Source organism: Mixia osmundae, assembly GCF_000708205.1.
Source record: "Mixia osmundae IAM 14324 unplaced genomic scaffold scaffold_14, whole genome shotgun sequence".
Classification (NCBI taxonomy): domain Eukaryota; kingdom Fungi; phylum Basidiomycota; class Mixiomycetes; order Mixiales; family Mixiaceae; genus Mixia; species Mixia osmundae.
Genome location: NW_014575550.1, coordinates 113,343 through 127,196, shown reverse-complemented (window position 1 = coordinate 127,196; position 13,854 = coordinate 113,343). Strand labels below are relative to the sequence as shown.

The window sequence follows — 13,854 nt, the reverse complement described above, 5'->3', positions numbered from 1 at the left end:
GCATGCATTCATTCATACGTACGCATCTCAACATAATTTTTCGTGATCAGCGGCCGAGTCGCCGCGTAGATCTCCTCTGAGTGGCGCCCGTCTCGTCATCGCAGCTAAGCCGTAGCGAGCTCTTTTTCTGTTTGGATGGTTGTCACACGCAGACAAGCTTCGCTTTCCAGGGCAGGCTCAGTACTCTATCCTGTCAGTCTGACCGCCTTGAAGGTCGTGATCATATAGCTGATGCTCAAGAGGCACCGCAGGAGGAAGAGGAGGAGAAGCCTGGTATGACGCAGCCAGTCAACACGGCAAGGCCGAATCCTGTAGAATCCACTCACACCAGGCAGAACCAGGTCAACTCGGTCGACGATGCGCCACGTGCTACGCAGGCCAGCTTCACGCCCGGCTCGACGGAGATCAAGTTCTACGTTCGTCTTGCCCGTCTACGCCCTCTCGTGTGGAACGCTGATCATGATTCTGTTCTGTTCAGGATGAAGAGTACAAGAAGCTCCAGCGGGGCAAGTCGAGCGCAAAGCCTAGCCGCTCGGGTCCAGATGTGCGGTCGAAGAGGAGGAACGGATGGCTGTCGGGCTGGTTAGCAAAGGGCACAGCGCTCTATCTGCTGGCAGCCTACGCGCTCGTCTGCTCGAATGACCCCAACTCGACTCATAGCGTCTGTCGCGGCTTCAATGGCGCGGAACATCATGCCTCTGCTGCCCTGAAGAAGCTCAAGCCTCACTTGTCGCCCTATCTGGCGCATGCGGACCCTTATCTGGATAGGCTACAGCCTTACACCGATCGGGCCGAGCAATTCGTCAAGCCCATCAATGATGCTTACGAGACGCACGTCCATCCTCGCGTTCTCAAACTCTTCAGTCACACTCACCAGACTGCCCGACCTTGGTTCAACCATGCGCACAAACAGTACAAGTCTAATCTTCACCCCACGGTCAGCAAATATCAGAAACTGGCAGCCGAAGTATATGAACTCAATATCGATCCACACGTCAACACTGCTTCCTCGATGGCCAAGCAGTACTCCGATCAAGCTTATAGCGTCGTTTCGCCCGCATATACTTCGGCCACAAATGTCGTGAGGAAGAGTGTACCTGTCGCTCAGCAGTATGTCTCTGCCGCACAGCCACACATTGTCAAAACGTATGAGACCACGCGCGATACATACACTACCCACGTCCACCCGCTCGTCATCGACCTCAGTCGTCATTCTGGATCGTTCTTGCAATCTAAGATCTTGCCATGGCTCAGGAGATTCCACTCGCTCTACATCAAACCGCAAACGGACAAGATCTACGCAAAAGTTTTCGAGTACAAGACCGCGAAAGTGGCTTCGGATGTCGCTGCCGATGCTGAAGAGGAGATCAAACTGTTCGAGGAAGTCTCGGATTCTGATGAGGACGAAGAGAGTGAGCTCATCTTTCCTTCCGACTGATGTGGTGCTGAATCCACACAGCTGTGCTTCTTGAGCTAAAGCAGGATGTGTCGCACGATGCCGAAGGACTAGCAGATGGCGCGGTCGATGCCGATGCAATCATCCCTGACACCGCGACGCCGGTACCGGCACAAGATCCAGCAGTGTCAGAAAAGCGACACAAAGTCGAGTCTGCTTTGGCGACGTACGAGAAGGAGATCGATCAGCTCGCACTACGTGAAAGAAATCTGCTCATCCAACGCTTGACTGCTCTTCGCAATTCAGCTTCGAGCGACATCCCTGCTCGCTTCGAGCCCCGCTTGCGCGAGATCCAAGACGACGCTACGGGCTACCTGTCAAAGTTGGCAAAGTACTTCTCAAAGCTGACGGATGCAGCCGCAAAGGAAGACGTCGACAGCGCCGTGGCAGATGCACAGACGATCGTCACCAAGGCGCTTTCTAAGATCTCTAGAAGATCCGATAGTATTGCAGAGGAGATCGACGAGTATCGTCGCACTCAGACCCAGCTAGAAGTCTCTGCGGTCGACAAAGCCTTCAAAGGTATTCAGACGCTAGTGGCTACTGCTCAGGAAGAGGCGGGTCACAGTCTCACGTGGCTCGAGGATGTGACTGCGGTCGATTGGACTCGCTACCACGCGCTTGGAGAAAGTGAGAAGAAATGGGCTGCCGACTTCCGTGCGCTACAATCCGGTCAGAAGTCAGATCCCGCTCTGTCAAAAGCACCCAATACAATCTCTACCCTGGCAGAACTTCAGAGCGAGCTAGACACGATCGTTGAGACCTTTGAGACTCGTCTCAAGGCTTCGAGATCGGTCGGCATTTCTGCCATCAAGGGCGAAGGCGTCGTCAATCGCGCCAAGGGCGCAGCAGCAGCGGTCTCGAGCGTGTACGCGGAGGCCACAGCAGCAGTCGTCTCGGCAGCAGGAGGCGCAATCACCACGCCTGCCGCAAGTGGCTATTCTGCCTCGGCCGAAAGCGTTTACTCCGATCTGGCTGATACGGCGACATCTCTCCTCTCGAAAGTAGCGGATGCTGCGCCGACCGCTGTGGTCGCAGGCGTCGTTGCAGACATCTACGAGTCTGCTTCGTCTGTGCTCGTGGCAGGCACGGCAGCAGCTTCTTCGCAAGTCTATCCCAATCAAGGTTACGTCGCCTCGGCCTCTTCGCAAGCGCATCAAGCGTACAGATCAGTGCAAAGTGCAGTTGGCCTTGAGCCGTCCCCCGAAGGTCTGACAGAGCACGCATCGAGCGTTTACAATGCTGCTGCTTCAGCAGCTGCTGCCATTATCCCGACGGATGTTCAAGGCTCGGCTGCGAGCGTAGCTTCCGTCGCTTCTGCTTCGCTGTCGTCCGTTGCCAACTATGGACAGGCTTCTGCTGCTTCCGCGGCTTCAGTCTTGTCAGCTTCTGGCGCATCCGCAGTATCGGTCGCGTCAGTGTCTGCCGCATCGATCGCATCGCTGGCCTCTGCCTCGGCTTCATCAGCTGCTTCCGCTGCATCAGCCGCCATCACGTCGCGCGTCATCCCGCAGCAAGGCTACGTTGCAGCGGTATCTTCGCAAGCTCATGAAGCCATTCGATCGGCTCAGAGAGCCGCTGGAATCGAGCCTTCGCCCGAAGGCATTGTCGAGCATGCGACGAGCGCTTACAAAGCCGCTAGCTCAGCTGCAGGATCGGCTGCTGGAGATGCTCAAGCTACACTGGTTTCCATCGCTTCGTCGCTGAGCAAGTCCCTGCCGGGCGTGCCGGACGTCAATTCTGCGCAAGCTTCGGTCTCCTCCGTTGTGTCGGTCGCACAAGCATCGGGCGCTTCTCTGGCCGCAGCTGCACAGTCCTCGGGTGTCAGCGCGGCTTCTGTCGCATCAGCCTCGATCAGCAGTGCCGCGTCTGTCGCGTCAGCATCAGCTGTCTCTGCCGCATCTTCCCTGAGCAAGAGCGCACCTTCCCTACCTTCTGTCGACGTCGCCAAGTCAGCCTCGAGCGTCTATAGTGCGGCCTCGGCATCCGTCGTGTCCGCCGCCTCGGCCGCTTCTTCGTCCCTGCCATCAATAGATGCGCAGAATGTATATCGCGAAGCCCAGAAAGTTGTCGGTATCAAGCCGAGTCCACAAGGTATCGTCGAGTCTGTCAAATCGGTCGCCTCTTCTGCATACGAAGCTGTCCCGTCTGCCGATGCTGCACAAGCAATCCACGAAGCCACTAGGGCTGCCTCTCGCGCGGTCGGCGCGACGCCCACGCCAGAGAACATACAAGAGCACGCTACCTCAGTCCTTGCAGCAGCAGAGGATGCCCTTGCGTCTGCCTCGTCTGCAGCAGCACAAGCAGCCGAACAAGCTGCCCAAGCTATCCGAAGAAATTACAATCGAGTCGAATTGTAGATATGTATTGCAAGAGTCTTATCTATTGACAATGCACGGACCTTCAGGTTCATGAGTGTACGCTCGGTCACTGCAAAAGCTCCGAATAGAGATGAGAGCCTCGGCCTGCAATCTATGAACGGCAGCTCGCTAGTTCGCTCTTGCCACGTGTGTTGGAATTGTCTCCAAGTCTGGCCTCGGCTCTATCCTCATCCCAGGGTCTCTCTTCATCTAGCGACGCTGCAGGATCTCAGCAGGGCAGTCTGTCGACTCGACAGCAGCAGCATCCAGTCAGCACATCTAGCCTTGTAGGTTGGTCAGCGAACGCCTGCCTGCCTGCCCGACGCCGGCGACTCGGTCGACCCGATTTGGGAAGCGAACAAAGTCAACCCGCTCCTCAGAATTCCATTCGACCGCCTGGCGAGGCTTCGTGCTCCAGGACTGGCTGTCGACACCTCAGCTGGCGAGGCTGCTGCGCTCGCTTGCACCAGCTCCAGCTCCGGCTCGTGCGCGCTGCTCGACTGGCTCGCTCGTGCAGGACAAACACGTCGGTCACTGGCCGAGGACAGATGTGACAAAGAGCTGAAAAAGGGTGTGACAACAGCTTGATATAGGTGCTTGCAATGAGCTTTTATCGGTCCTCTGAAGTGCTAGCTGCTTATCCGGAATCGTCCGCGTTCCTGGATCATCGGCCTCTCACGGCCTCATCGCTTTCAACCTCGAGGCACTCGCTGCTCACGCCGCCTTCACATCAGCAGAAGCTCGCTCACACTCCATCATCCTCTCATAGACCATCGACTGCGCCTCAGACTAGACCTTGGGGCAGTCAAGCTAGCTTCGACCCGCCGCGCAGAACGGCAATGCCGTCGCTCATCAACGAGGAGGAGCACACATTCTCACCTGCATTGTCCAACACGCCGACCTCGGCGACAGATCTGCAAGGTAGCCCGCAACAAATTCTGGTCAACCATTCGTCGGATCTGCTGCATTCACCTCTCGCAGTCTCGCCAAATGATGACGTCGCATCTGGACTTGAGGAAGCGTACCGTAGCCCTGCGCAAGAGGGAGGCGATCCTACAACAGCGAGCTCCGCCCAACAGGCTTTCGTCTCGCCTCAGCACCCGACTGTCGTTCCCAATATGCCGCTCTGGGCTGCCCATCAGCTGCCACTCGGCATGAATGTCAGAAACACGAGGCCAATGACAGCCCCATCGTATGCTTCAGCTCCTTATTTCGGCGCACCCGGCTACGAATCAGAGCAGCTAGGCTCATACGAGACATTTGGTGCTCCTCCGTTTGGCGCGCATCATCAGCCATACAATATCTCTCACGCGCAGCACCCCTCAACGTCAATGGCGGGTTATACCTTAGTGAGCAGTGGCCAAGCAGAGGACCCTTCATCGCTCTTTCAACACAACATCGACAGCTTCGCCCTCCAGGAAGCAGATGATCGAATGGATCAACTTCGGTTCAGGAAATTCTCTGTGCCTGACTTGTCAGAGTCTTCATTCGCGCATCACCCGTCTTCACTTGTCGGCACGCCGAGCCGAGCAATCCTGTATCGCACAGAATATCCTAGACCAGATACAGCGACAACCTACATGAGCGAAGCAGACAGCTCGAGGCCCAACACGGGCATGGACACCTTTTCGCCCTTTGGCGGCATGCAAAGCTTCTCGCCCTTCCACAACCCGCAGATGCCATACGACCGACAACAGCACTTCGGCTTCGGACAGATCTTGGGCGCTCATCGCAAACGTGCTCGCAGGCGTTTTGATGAGATCGAACGACTCTATGATTGCAACTACCCGGGCTGCACCAAGGCATACGGCACACTCAACCATCTCAATGCTCACATCAGCATGCAAAAGCATGGTCCGAAGAGAGGTCCCCAAGGTGTGCATGTCTCGCGTGTTGGAAACACTGGTGCTGACAGCACTCAACCTTGTAGAGTTTAAAGATATCAGGAAAGAATGGCGAGCGAGGAAGAAAGCGGAAGAGTCGCGCAGCAAGCAACGGCAAAAAGCCGGAGGGCATCAGGGGCATGACATGGAAGCAAGCGGTCGCAATGGCATCATCGAGAACTCCTATTATCGTCCGATGACTGCGCCAAGTCTGCCAAATAGACGGCCTAGCTTGCCAATGACCAATACGGCAAGTTTTGCTCCAGTCGCTTTCGAGACGATCGACGAGAACGCGACGCTCGGCCATGGCTATGCGGCCGAGCAGACGTTTTCGCCTTACAACTGAGAACCCTGAGGATTGTAAATCACTATGTTTGTACGTTTGTATTGCAATCAACAGCTGCTATTTGCCTACAACATTTGCGGTCATCGCTCTAAACGTTTGCTTGCGAACGGGCGTAGTCTGCCAATATGGCGTCTATGGCCATCACCGTCTGGAGGACATCTCGATACGTGTTGTAAGACGGTACGGGGCTGAGCCGAATGACATCGGGTCTGCGCTCATCGCCAATGATGCCATATTGCTTCACGAGACTGTGCATAACGTGCTCCATGACGCCCCTGGCGGACGGAAGGAAGATGAAGCTGAGCTGAGCACCGCGCTGTTCAGGATCGTCGGGCGTGATGATGGAGAAACCGATGCGGTCTTGCGCTTCATCCTCAAGGTACCATGAGCTCGCTCTGGCCGTCTTTGCCAAGTAGGCCGTCAGTAATCTCGACTTCTGTTGCAAGATGGCAGAAGCTGTCTGACCATCTCTAGCTGCAGTCTGGCGAGCGTCTAGTGCTGCTATGAGTGCTGCCATGTCTAGCACCGAAGGATTCGAGAGTTGGAATCCAGCTGCACCTGGCATGGCGGAAAATTGCGACCAAGGTAGCATTTTGAAGCGTGACGACGCATCGTGGCCCCACCAACCGGAGAGTCTGCAGACCCATATGGCTGAGTCTACGCGCAGACTACGAAGAATGGCTTGCTTTACCTAGGTCTGGTTGCTGGGTCAGCGTGTCTTTCGTGGACGTACAGACCCGCTATTGCGCCAGGACCGGCGTTGAGATATTTGTAGGAGCACCAGGCTGCAAAGTCGACGTTCCACTTGTGCAGCCGTAGCGGTACGTTGCCGACTGCATGTGCAAGATCCCAACCGACTAGACAGCCCTGCGACCTCCGGACGATCATCAGTACGGCAATGCGTGATGATGAACGCTTGGCGGGCTCGCCTTTGCTTGCGCCGCTCGAGTGATCGGTTCCATCTGGAAGCATTGGCCGGTGTAGTATTGCACGCCTGCCAGCATTGAGACGGCGATGGTGTCGCCCTCTTGTTCGATGACTTTGAGTATGTCTTCTATCCTCAGGGTATACTCGCCTGTTCGGGGCACGAGTGCACGTAGCGCTTCTGCTGGATCGAGACCATGATGGATGACCTGTGAAGCGAATGCATACTGTCTCCGCCACCAGCTCATCGTGGGACGCGCTCAAGTTGGCTGCTTGCTGACCTGGTCCGATCCAAACGCTTTCTCTTCGTACAAGATCTTGTATCGCGTCGCTGTTGGTGTGTAGAAGGAAGAGAGCAGCAGATGCAAGTTGCTTGTCAGTGTACCCATCGCAATGACCTCGCTGGGCTTTGCACCTGTCGCGTGCGTGACCGTGAGCACTTGACCCTATATCCTGACGCCGGGTGAGCGTACCGACGATCTCGCCGAGTGCTTCGGACGTCTTGTCGCCAATGTACATCCATGGTCTATCGAGCGGATGATCAAAGTGCCCTAGGACGGCTCTGTGCGAGTGACGAGCGAGACATGAGCTCCGTCGCGCGAGTTCATGTCGGTCGTGCTGCACCTCGATGACCAGATCTCAAGCTCCTCAGAGACGACCTTGCTGACATTCTTGGGCATCAGACCGAGCGAATTGCCGCAGAGATAGACACAGTCTGATGGATCCTTGTCGGAGGAGCCCGTGATCGTGTCTTTGGAGGGGATCGCATAGTGCTGTCGACAATCCTGGAGCGGGTCGAGTGAGTCCAAGTACCGTGCAGTCTCGAGTGCTCGGACGGGCTTGTCGCTGAGGAGTGCGTCGAGAGCTGACATGCGTTCGTCGGCTGGTCAGCCAAGGCGCGCGAGCAGACGAGGTTGCCACTGCGAGCAGCAAGCCCCAGTGAGCTATGACGCTGCAGTCAGTGGCCGCATAGGAGGCATGGCATTCAGACCCTTGCGAACATCGGCAGACGATGATGGCACGCTCAACGACTCGTCCATCACCTCGTCGGTCACCCAACAAGGCAGCGGCAGCAGTCCCCTCAAGCCGAGCAATGCAGCCGCATCCGAGTCTCAGTCTCTCCTCGACAGCCATGCAGAGGAAGACGCAGGACAGGCGACACTGTTCAGCTCGGTCGCCAACTTGTCCAACACCATCCTGGGCACTGGCATGCTTGCTCTGCCTCATGCGATAGCCCAAGGTGGACTGGTCACTGGCTTCATGTTGATCAGTCTGGCAGGCGCAGCCTCCGCGCTGGGCTTGTACCTCCTCTCGAGATGCTGCGCAAGACTGGGCAGCCGTCAGGCTTCCTTTACTGCGCTCGCCAGTCTGACTTATCCCGCCGCTTCGACTTTCTTCGATGCCGCTATCGCACTCAAATGCTTTGGCGTCTCCATCTCTTATCTGATCATCATGGGCAGCCTCACTCGTGAGCTCTGATCATTTCGCTTATGTGGGGAGCTTCGCTGATCATGCGAGGAGCAGCACAAGTGGTCGACAGCTTGACGCCCAAAGGCATCGAGCCGCACCCGGTTCTGCTCGACAGACGGCTATGGATCTCACTTTCGATGATCATTCTCACCCCTCTGGGCTTCCTCAGACGGCTACATTCCTTGCGATTCACCAGCTATTTGGCTCTCCTAGCGGTCGCGAGCTTGGTCAGTCCACGCGTATGAACCAGCGGTTATCGCTGATTCGCAGACATCGTCGACAGTGTCTCCTTGTCGTGGTCAACATAGCAGACCCTTCCCACTTACCTCAACGGGGCGAGATACACTTGTTCAGATGGTCTGCTGGCCTCCTGACGAGTCTGCCCATCTACGTATTCGCATTCACCTGCGCTCAGAACCTCTGCTCCGTCTACAACGAGCTTCAATCAAATACGCAAAGCCGGATGAACATCGCAAGCTTCTCCTCGATCGGTGCTGCGGCCATCATCTATCAGCTCGTCGGTTGTCTGGGCTATATCAGCTTCGGCGCAGCAGTGAGCAGTAACATCATGCTCGACTATCATAATTCTGTTCTGGCCAGCATTGTCCGGATAGGCGTCACCCTTTTCGTCCTCTTTAGCTATCCTCTCCAGCTGCATCCCTGCCGTGCTTCGCTCGACAAGGTCCTCGCTGGTCAGCAAGCGGTAGCCAAAGCCGCTGTAGAAGGAACGCAACAAGAGGAGCCCACGCCACACGAGATCCCTCAAGGCAAATTCATCGCGATGACCGTCGGCATCCTCGTTGCGACATACACAATTGCCATGAACGTTCAGAACCTCTCCGTGGTTCTTGGTATTGTCGGCGCGACAGGCTCAACGACAGTGAGCTTCATCCTGCCTGGCTTATTCTTCCTGGCGCTCTTCAGAAATGACCTATCCGCCAAAGATAGGATCCTGCGCATCTTCGCCTGGATCTTACTCGTCACCGGCCTGACACTCATGATTGTCTGCCTGTCTCTGCAGGTCTGGCAAGCTCAGCGATCGACAAGGTCACCTCACCCGTCCATACTTCAGCAAAACTAGACACAGTGTACAAAAATGAATGTTGTATGTACGACACACTGCCACATTACGAACTGCATGAGCATTGAAATCCGAGTAGCTCTTTCGGTCCTTGGCTACACAGCCTTCTTTGCTCTTTGAGATCATCCGTCTCCGGTGCACAAGCTTGTGCGGTCAGGTCTTCCTCGCCGTAGGCATCAAAGGGCGAGACGGACATGGCCAGCACACGTTCGAGGAATGCAGTGTCTTTATCTTGCTCAAGTCGCTTGATGGTTTCTTCAAGGATCCACTGCCGCAACACGAAGCGTGGGTTGACCAGTCTCATTCGTTCGGTGCGGCTGGGCAAGCTGGAATGACTCGCTTCGTCTTGCTCGAGACGTTCTTGCCACTTGCCTAACCATGTTCGCCACTGAGAATGAGCGTTATCGCGTAGGTATGTAGGCACGATCGATTTGGGAACTAGCTTGTTGAGATATGTATCGAAGCGTGGCGAGTCGACCGATTCGAATTGACATAGCATTCGAAGTGTGATGGCATAGTCAAGCTCGTGTGCTTCCATCATATCGAGTAGAGGTGTGATGAGGCCAGCAAAGTCATCCTCCTGCAAGCTCAGCAATCCCAATCGCTGCAACAGGCCATTAGTCAATATCGACAGGTATGCACGAGGACTGACTTTGACCATCTGGAGCTTATATTCGCGCATGAAGACGAGCGTGAACTCTTGCGCTACGTCGTCGATGATAGGCTCAGACTTTTCGACCCATGCTTGAAGCTGCTTGATCGGTACGTGTTCTGCCCATCCTGGCTTGGCAGCGCCATGCTCGCTCTCGTACCCTATGAGAACGCTCAAGCCTTCGCCGAGCTTGCGGATGTTGTACACGCCAATGCTCGGCTGGTTCTTGTAGCTGTATCGACCTCCGTCATCACTATGGTTGCAGATCGTACTTGCATCGAACTTGTCCATGAACGCGTAAGGACCGTAGTCGATCGTTAGTCCCAGCAGCGAGATGTTGTCGGTGTTGAGCACGCCGTGCATAAAGCCCACAGCTTGCCACTTGGCCGTCAGATAAGCCGTGCGCTTGCTGACATCTCGCAAGATACGTGTTGCTAGTCCTTCTCTCAGTTCTCTGCCATCTTCGGCTCTGATGACCTGGCCGGCACTGGGAGGACCGTCTGGCTTGCCGAAGCCGAGCACCTCTGTGCCGGCATACTCGGCAAGCTGGAGCAAGCTATCCCATTCCTGTCGCTGGAACATCGCATGAAAGCTGCCCACGCGTAGCCAGCTCGGCGCGACTCGACAAACAACAGCAGCTGTTTCGACCTTCTCTCGCTCGACGTGAACATCGGGCAGGTGTACGAGCGATAGTGCGCGAGAAGTGGGTACACCGAGTGCAGCCATTGCTTCACTACCCAGGTACTCTCGCACGCTGCTCCGTAAGACGGCCAGACCGTCTGCAAAGCGAGAGTAGGGCGTTCTGCCGGCTCCTTTGAGCTGCAGCTCTGCTAAGGGCGGGTAGTAGAAGCCGTGTTGCCGCGTTTGTGACTGAGTGGAGGCTTGCGATGTAAGTATGCTGATGGCGCGCCCATCGCCCAGCTGGCCGGCGTTGCTACCGAATTGGTAGCCTGCATAACATAGCGAGTGAGGCGCAAATGCGTCGGGCTTGGCAAGGACTGTCTTGGCACCCAGAACGTCGGCAAGCATTTGTCTGGACTCCGAGCTCTCAATGTCAAGCTCTGGCAAGATATCGTCGCGGCACGTTTGGGAGAGCCCAAGAAGCTCTGTACGACCTATGTCTTTGTTGCGAGCTCGAGACGAATATACAGCTAGCTGGCTAGCGTCGCCAGCGACGGGGTTCGAAAAGTCTGGCTCGAGCCTTGCCAGCCAATCCTCGACGGTAAGCTCTTTCTGCTTGCCCTTTGCTACGGGCGGCGACGCTACGTTGCTCGCGCTAGCCCCAACAGTAGCAGACCCATCGACCTGCACAGATGAATCGTCTGTGCTGGCTTCTTCGGGCTCATCCTGAACGTTGTACGGAAATACAATGGGCAAGGGCGTAACGAATGAGAAATGGGCGCCCTTTGTGATCTGACGTGATCGCCTGAGCATGGAAGGCGGTTGCGCTTGACTAGACTCGTCATACTGATGCAGCGAGAGCACTGCCTCGACGGAAGGCGTGAGAGGGTCGGGTTTGAGGAACTGGGGCAGCGATTTGCCAAGTGGCAATTGGTCGATCGTCTTGCGAGCCATGCTTGTACTTGGCTGCTTGGGAGCCGAGGTGCTGTGTACGTAACGCCGTGCAGCAGCAGCTCGAACTCTGCTTACAGATGCCACACTTGTGTCTTCAATCCGATGCAGCTCTGTAGGCCTGTCGATGAATCGGTGATGACGACGTTTAGATTGACGCGTTGGCGGGCTGCCAACATGGCAAACCCCCTCTGCCTCGCCCAGGCTCATCCTCTGTATCATCGTCAGGGCACACTGTCAATACGGCATGCCCGATAAACGTCCAACTTTTGGTTTCCGGGCTTGACAAGCTCTTGAGGGCTTGTTCTTCGAAAGCTTGCAGTAATGCTTCGACTACAATGTCACGCGAGCAACAGCTTGGCATTCGATTTACAGCGAAGCTCGAATGGCCCGGCGTCAACATCAAGCGACTGGTGTGGGCCAGACTGTACTCAGTCGTACATGATGACTGCAAAGATGTCACGCCATGCTCTCAAGAGAACAGTCACCCTAGGCGTACAGCAAAGCGCACATCAGAGCACTGCAACGAGCCTGGTGCATCTGGAAGGTCCATGGTGTCAGGCCTATCGTTCGACGAGAGACCGCCTATGCTAGCTCGCGCGGTTTTACTAAGCCCGACCTAAGATCACAGACGTATTCTCGTGCTCGCCCTCATGAAGCTGAGCCTGGCTGAGTCCGCCCTCGAGGCGGGGATTGTATGCATGCACTGTGACAGTCGTGCATGAATGTGTAGTGGTGCTCGTTCGCTATCCATGGTGAGATGCTGCTCTCGTCGCGGCCGCCAGCGGGCTGTAGGGACGCGCTCGGCTGGCCAATCAAATTTCGCGATGAATTTTGGCGTACAGGCAAGCCGTTGGCCCAGAGATCGTGGACAGGCACAAATATGTCGTTGATTCGGGCAGGCCGGATAGGCTTGAGAGCAAGCCAGCCGAGCTATGGCTCCTTGTCGGCTGCCTCTCTGGCGCCCAAGACACTCCGATTCGCCTCGACTGCAAGCTCCGCTCATGCCAGCGGATCGACGGCACAGGTATGCTGCCCTGATTGACAGCTTCACGAGAGCTACGCTAAGGCCACAGACGACAGTCACTCTTCTTCTCGCGCACCTCCGCTTGGTCCTTCACGCTTCTGTCGGCGGGCACGATGGCCGTGTACGCCAATGTGTTCGGGCTGCCATCGCTCTTGCCGGAAGTGAAGGCGATGACCCCGGCAGAGGAGGGCTTGCACCCGCCTAGCTACCCCTGGGCACACAAGGGACCCTTCGAGGCTTTCGATCACGCTGCGTCAGTACCCTCTCCCCCGCTCCGTTGCCACGCCATGGTCTGACAGAGCGTTTGCAGCATCCGACGAGGCTATCAGGTCTACAGAGAGGTCTGCTCGTCATGTCACTCGCTCGATCGTATCGCCTGGCGCAACCTCGTCGGCGTCTCACACACAGTAGATGAAGTGAAGGCCATGGCAGAGGAGATAGAGTACGAGGATGGTCCAAGCGATACGGGCGATATGTTCCAACGACCGGGCAAGCTGGCAGACTACATGCCGAGACCGTACGCCAACGATGAGGCTGCGCGAGCGGGCAACGCAGGCGCGCTGCCACCGGATCTCTCGCTCATCATCAAGGCTCGCCACGGCGGCGCTGATTATGTCTACTCTCTTATCACGGGCTACGTCGACGCCCCTGCCGGTCTGACTATCCCAGGCACGATGAACTTCAATCCGTGCGTGTCCAAGTCAATCAGGGGAGATGGATCTGACTGACTGAGTGTAACAGTTATTTCCCCGGCACACAAATCGCAATGGCGCGCGTGCTGTACGATGGCCTCGTCGAATTTGAAGACGGAACGCCCTCAACGACATCTCAAATGGCAAAGGACGTCGTCTCTTTCCTCTCGTACGTTTGACATTGCGTGCGACGTGACTTATCTCACATGCATGGGTACAGATGGGCAGCAGAGCCAGAGACCGACGAGCGAAAGAAGATGGGTTTACAGACAGTCTTGGTGCTCTCGACGCTCACCGCGCTCTCCGTCTGGGTCAAGCGATTCAAGTGGGCACCGATCAAGACCAGGAAGCTGGTCTACAGCCCTCCACCCATGCCTCGTACTCACTGAAC

The 13,854-nt window shown here is 56.2% G+C and overlaps 5 protein-coding genes across 5 annotated transcripts; 3 read left to right on the top strand and 2 right to left on the bottom strand.

Moving 5' to 3' along the window:
* Window positions 1–135: 135 nt before the first annotated feature.
* L969DRAFT_97213 (uncharacterized protein) lies at window positions 136–6,045 on the top strand (the record flags this gene model as incomplete). Its single annotated transcript, XM_014709560.1, has 8 exons — window positions 136–192; window positions 252–416; window positions 479–1,412; window positions 1,460–3,812; window positions 3,950–4,107; window positions 4,197–4,346; window positions 4,444–5,691; window positions 5,747–6,045. 8 exons carry the CDS (start codon window positions 136–138, stop codon window positions 6,043–6,045), a joined length of 5,364 nt encoding a protein of 1,787 aa, XP_014565046.1.
* An 88-nt stretch (window positions 6,046–6,133) lies between these two features.
* Window positions 6,134–7,861, bottom strand: L969DRAFT_79921 (uncharacterized protein; the record flags this gene model as incomplete). The annotated part of the gene is made up of 6 exons (XM_014709559.1): window positions 7,594–7,861; window positions 7,443–7,531; window positions 7,251–7,384; window positions 6,960–7,196; window positions 6,737–6,912; window positions 6,134–6,680 (listed from the first exon to the last, which is right to left on the bottom strand). The coding sequence occupies exons 1-6, from the start codon at window positions 7,839–7,841 to the stop codon at window positions 6,134–6,136; spliced, it is 1,431 nt and encodes a 476-aa protein (XP_014565045.1). The 5' UTR covers window positions 7,842–7,861.
* An 86-nt stretch (window positions 7,862–7,947) lies between these two features.
* Window positions 7,948–9,520, top strand: L969DRAFT_97211 (uncharacterized protein; the record flags this gene model as incomplete). The annotated part of the gene is made up of 3 exons (XM_014709558.1): window positions 7,948–8,437; window positions 8,494–8,666; window positions 8,723–9,520. The coding sequence occupies 3 exons, from the start codon at window positions 7,948–7,950 to the stop codon at window positions 9,518–9,520; spliced, it is 1,461 nt and encodes a 486-aa protein (XP_014565044.1).
* Window positions 9,521–9,566: 46 nt separating this feature from the next.
* Window positions 9,567–11,747, bottom strand: L969DRAFT_54791 (uncharacterized protein; the record flags this gene model as incomplete). The annotated part of the gene is made up of 2 exons (XM_014709557.1): window positions 9,567–10,124; window positions 10,173–11,747. 2 exons carry the CDS (start codon window positions 11,745–11,747, stop codon window positions 9,567–9,569), a joined length of 2,133 nt encoding a protein of 710 aa, XP_014565043.1.
* An 880-nt stretch (window positions 11,748–12,627) lies between these two features.
* On the top strand, window positions 12,628–13,852 carry L969DRAFT_20212 (uncharacterized protein; the record flags this gene model as incomplete). The annotated part of the gene is made up of 5 exons (XM_014709500.1): window positions 12,628–12,771; window positions 12,828–13,024; window positions 13,082–13,459; window positions 13,513–13,632; window positions 13,684–13,852. The coding sequence occupies 5 exons, from the start codon at window positions 12,628–12,630 to the stop codon at window positions 13,850–13,852; spliced, it is 1,008 nt and encodes a 335-aa protein (XP_014564986.1).
* Between the last annotated feature and the right edge of the window lie 2 nt (window positions 13,853–13,854).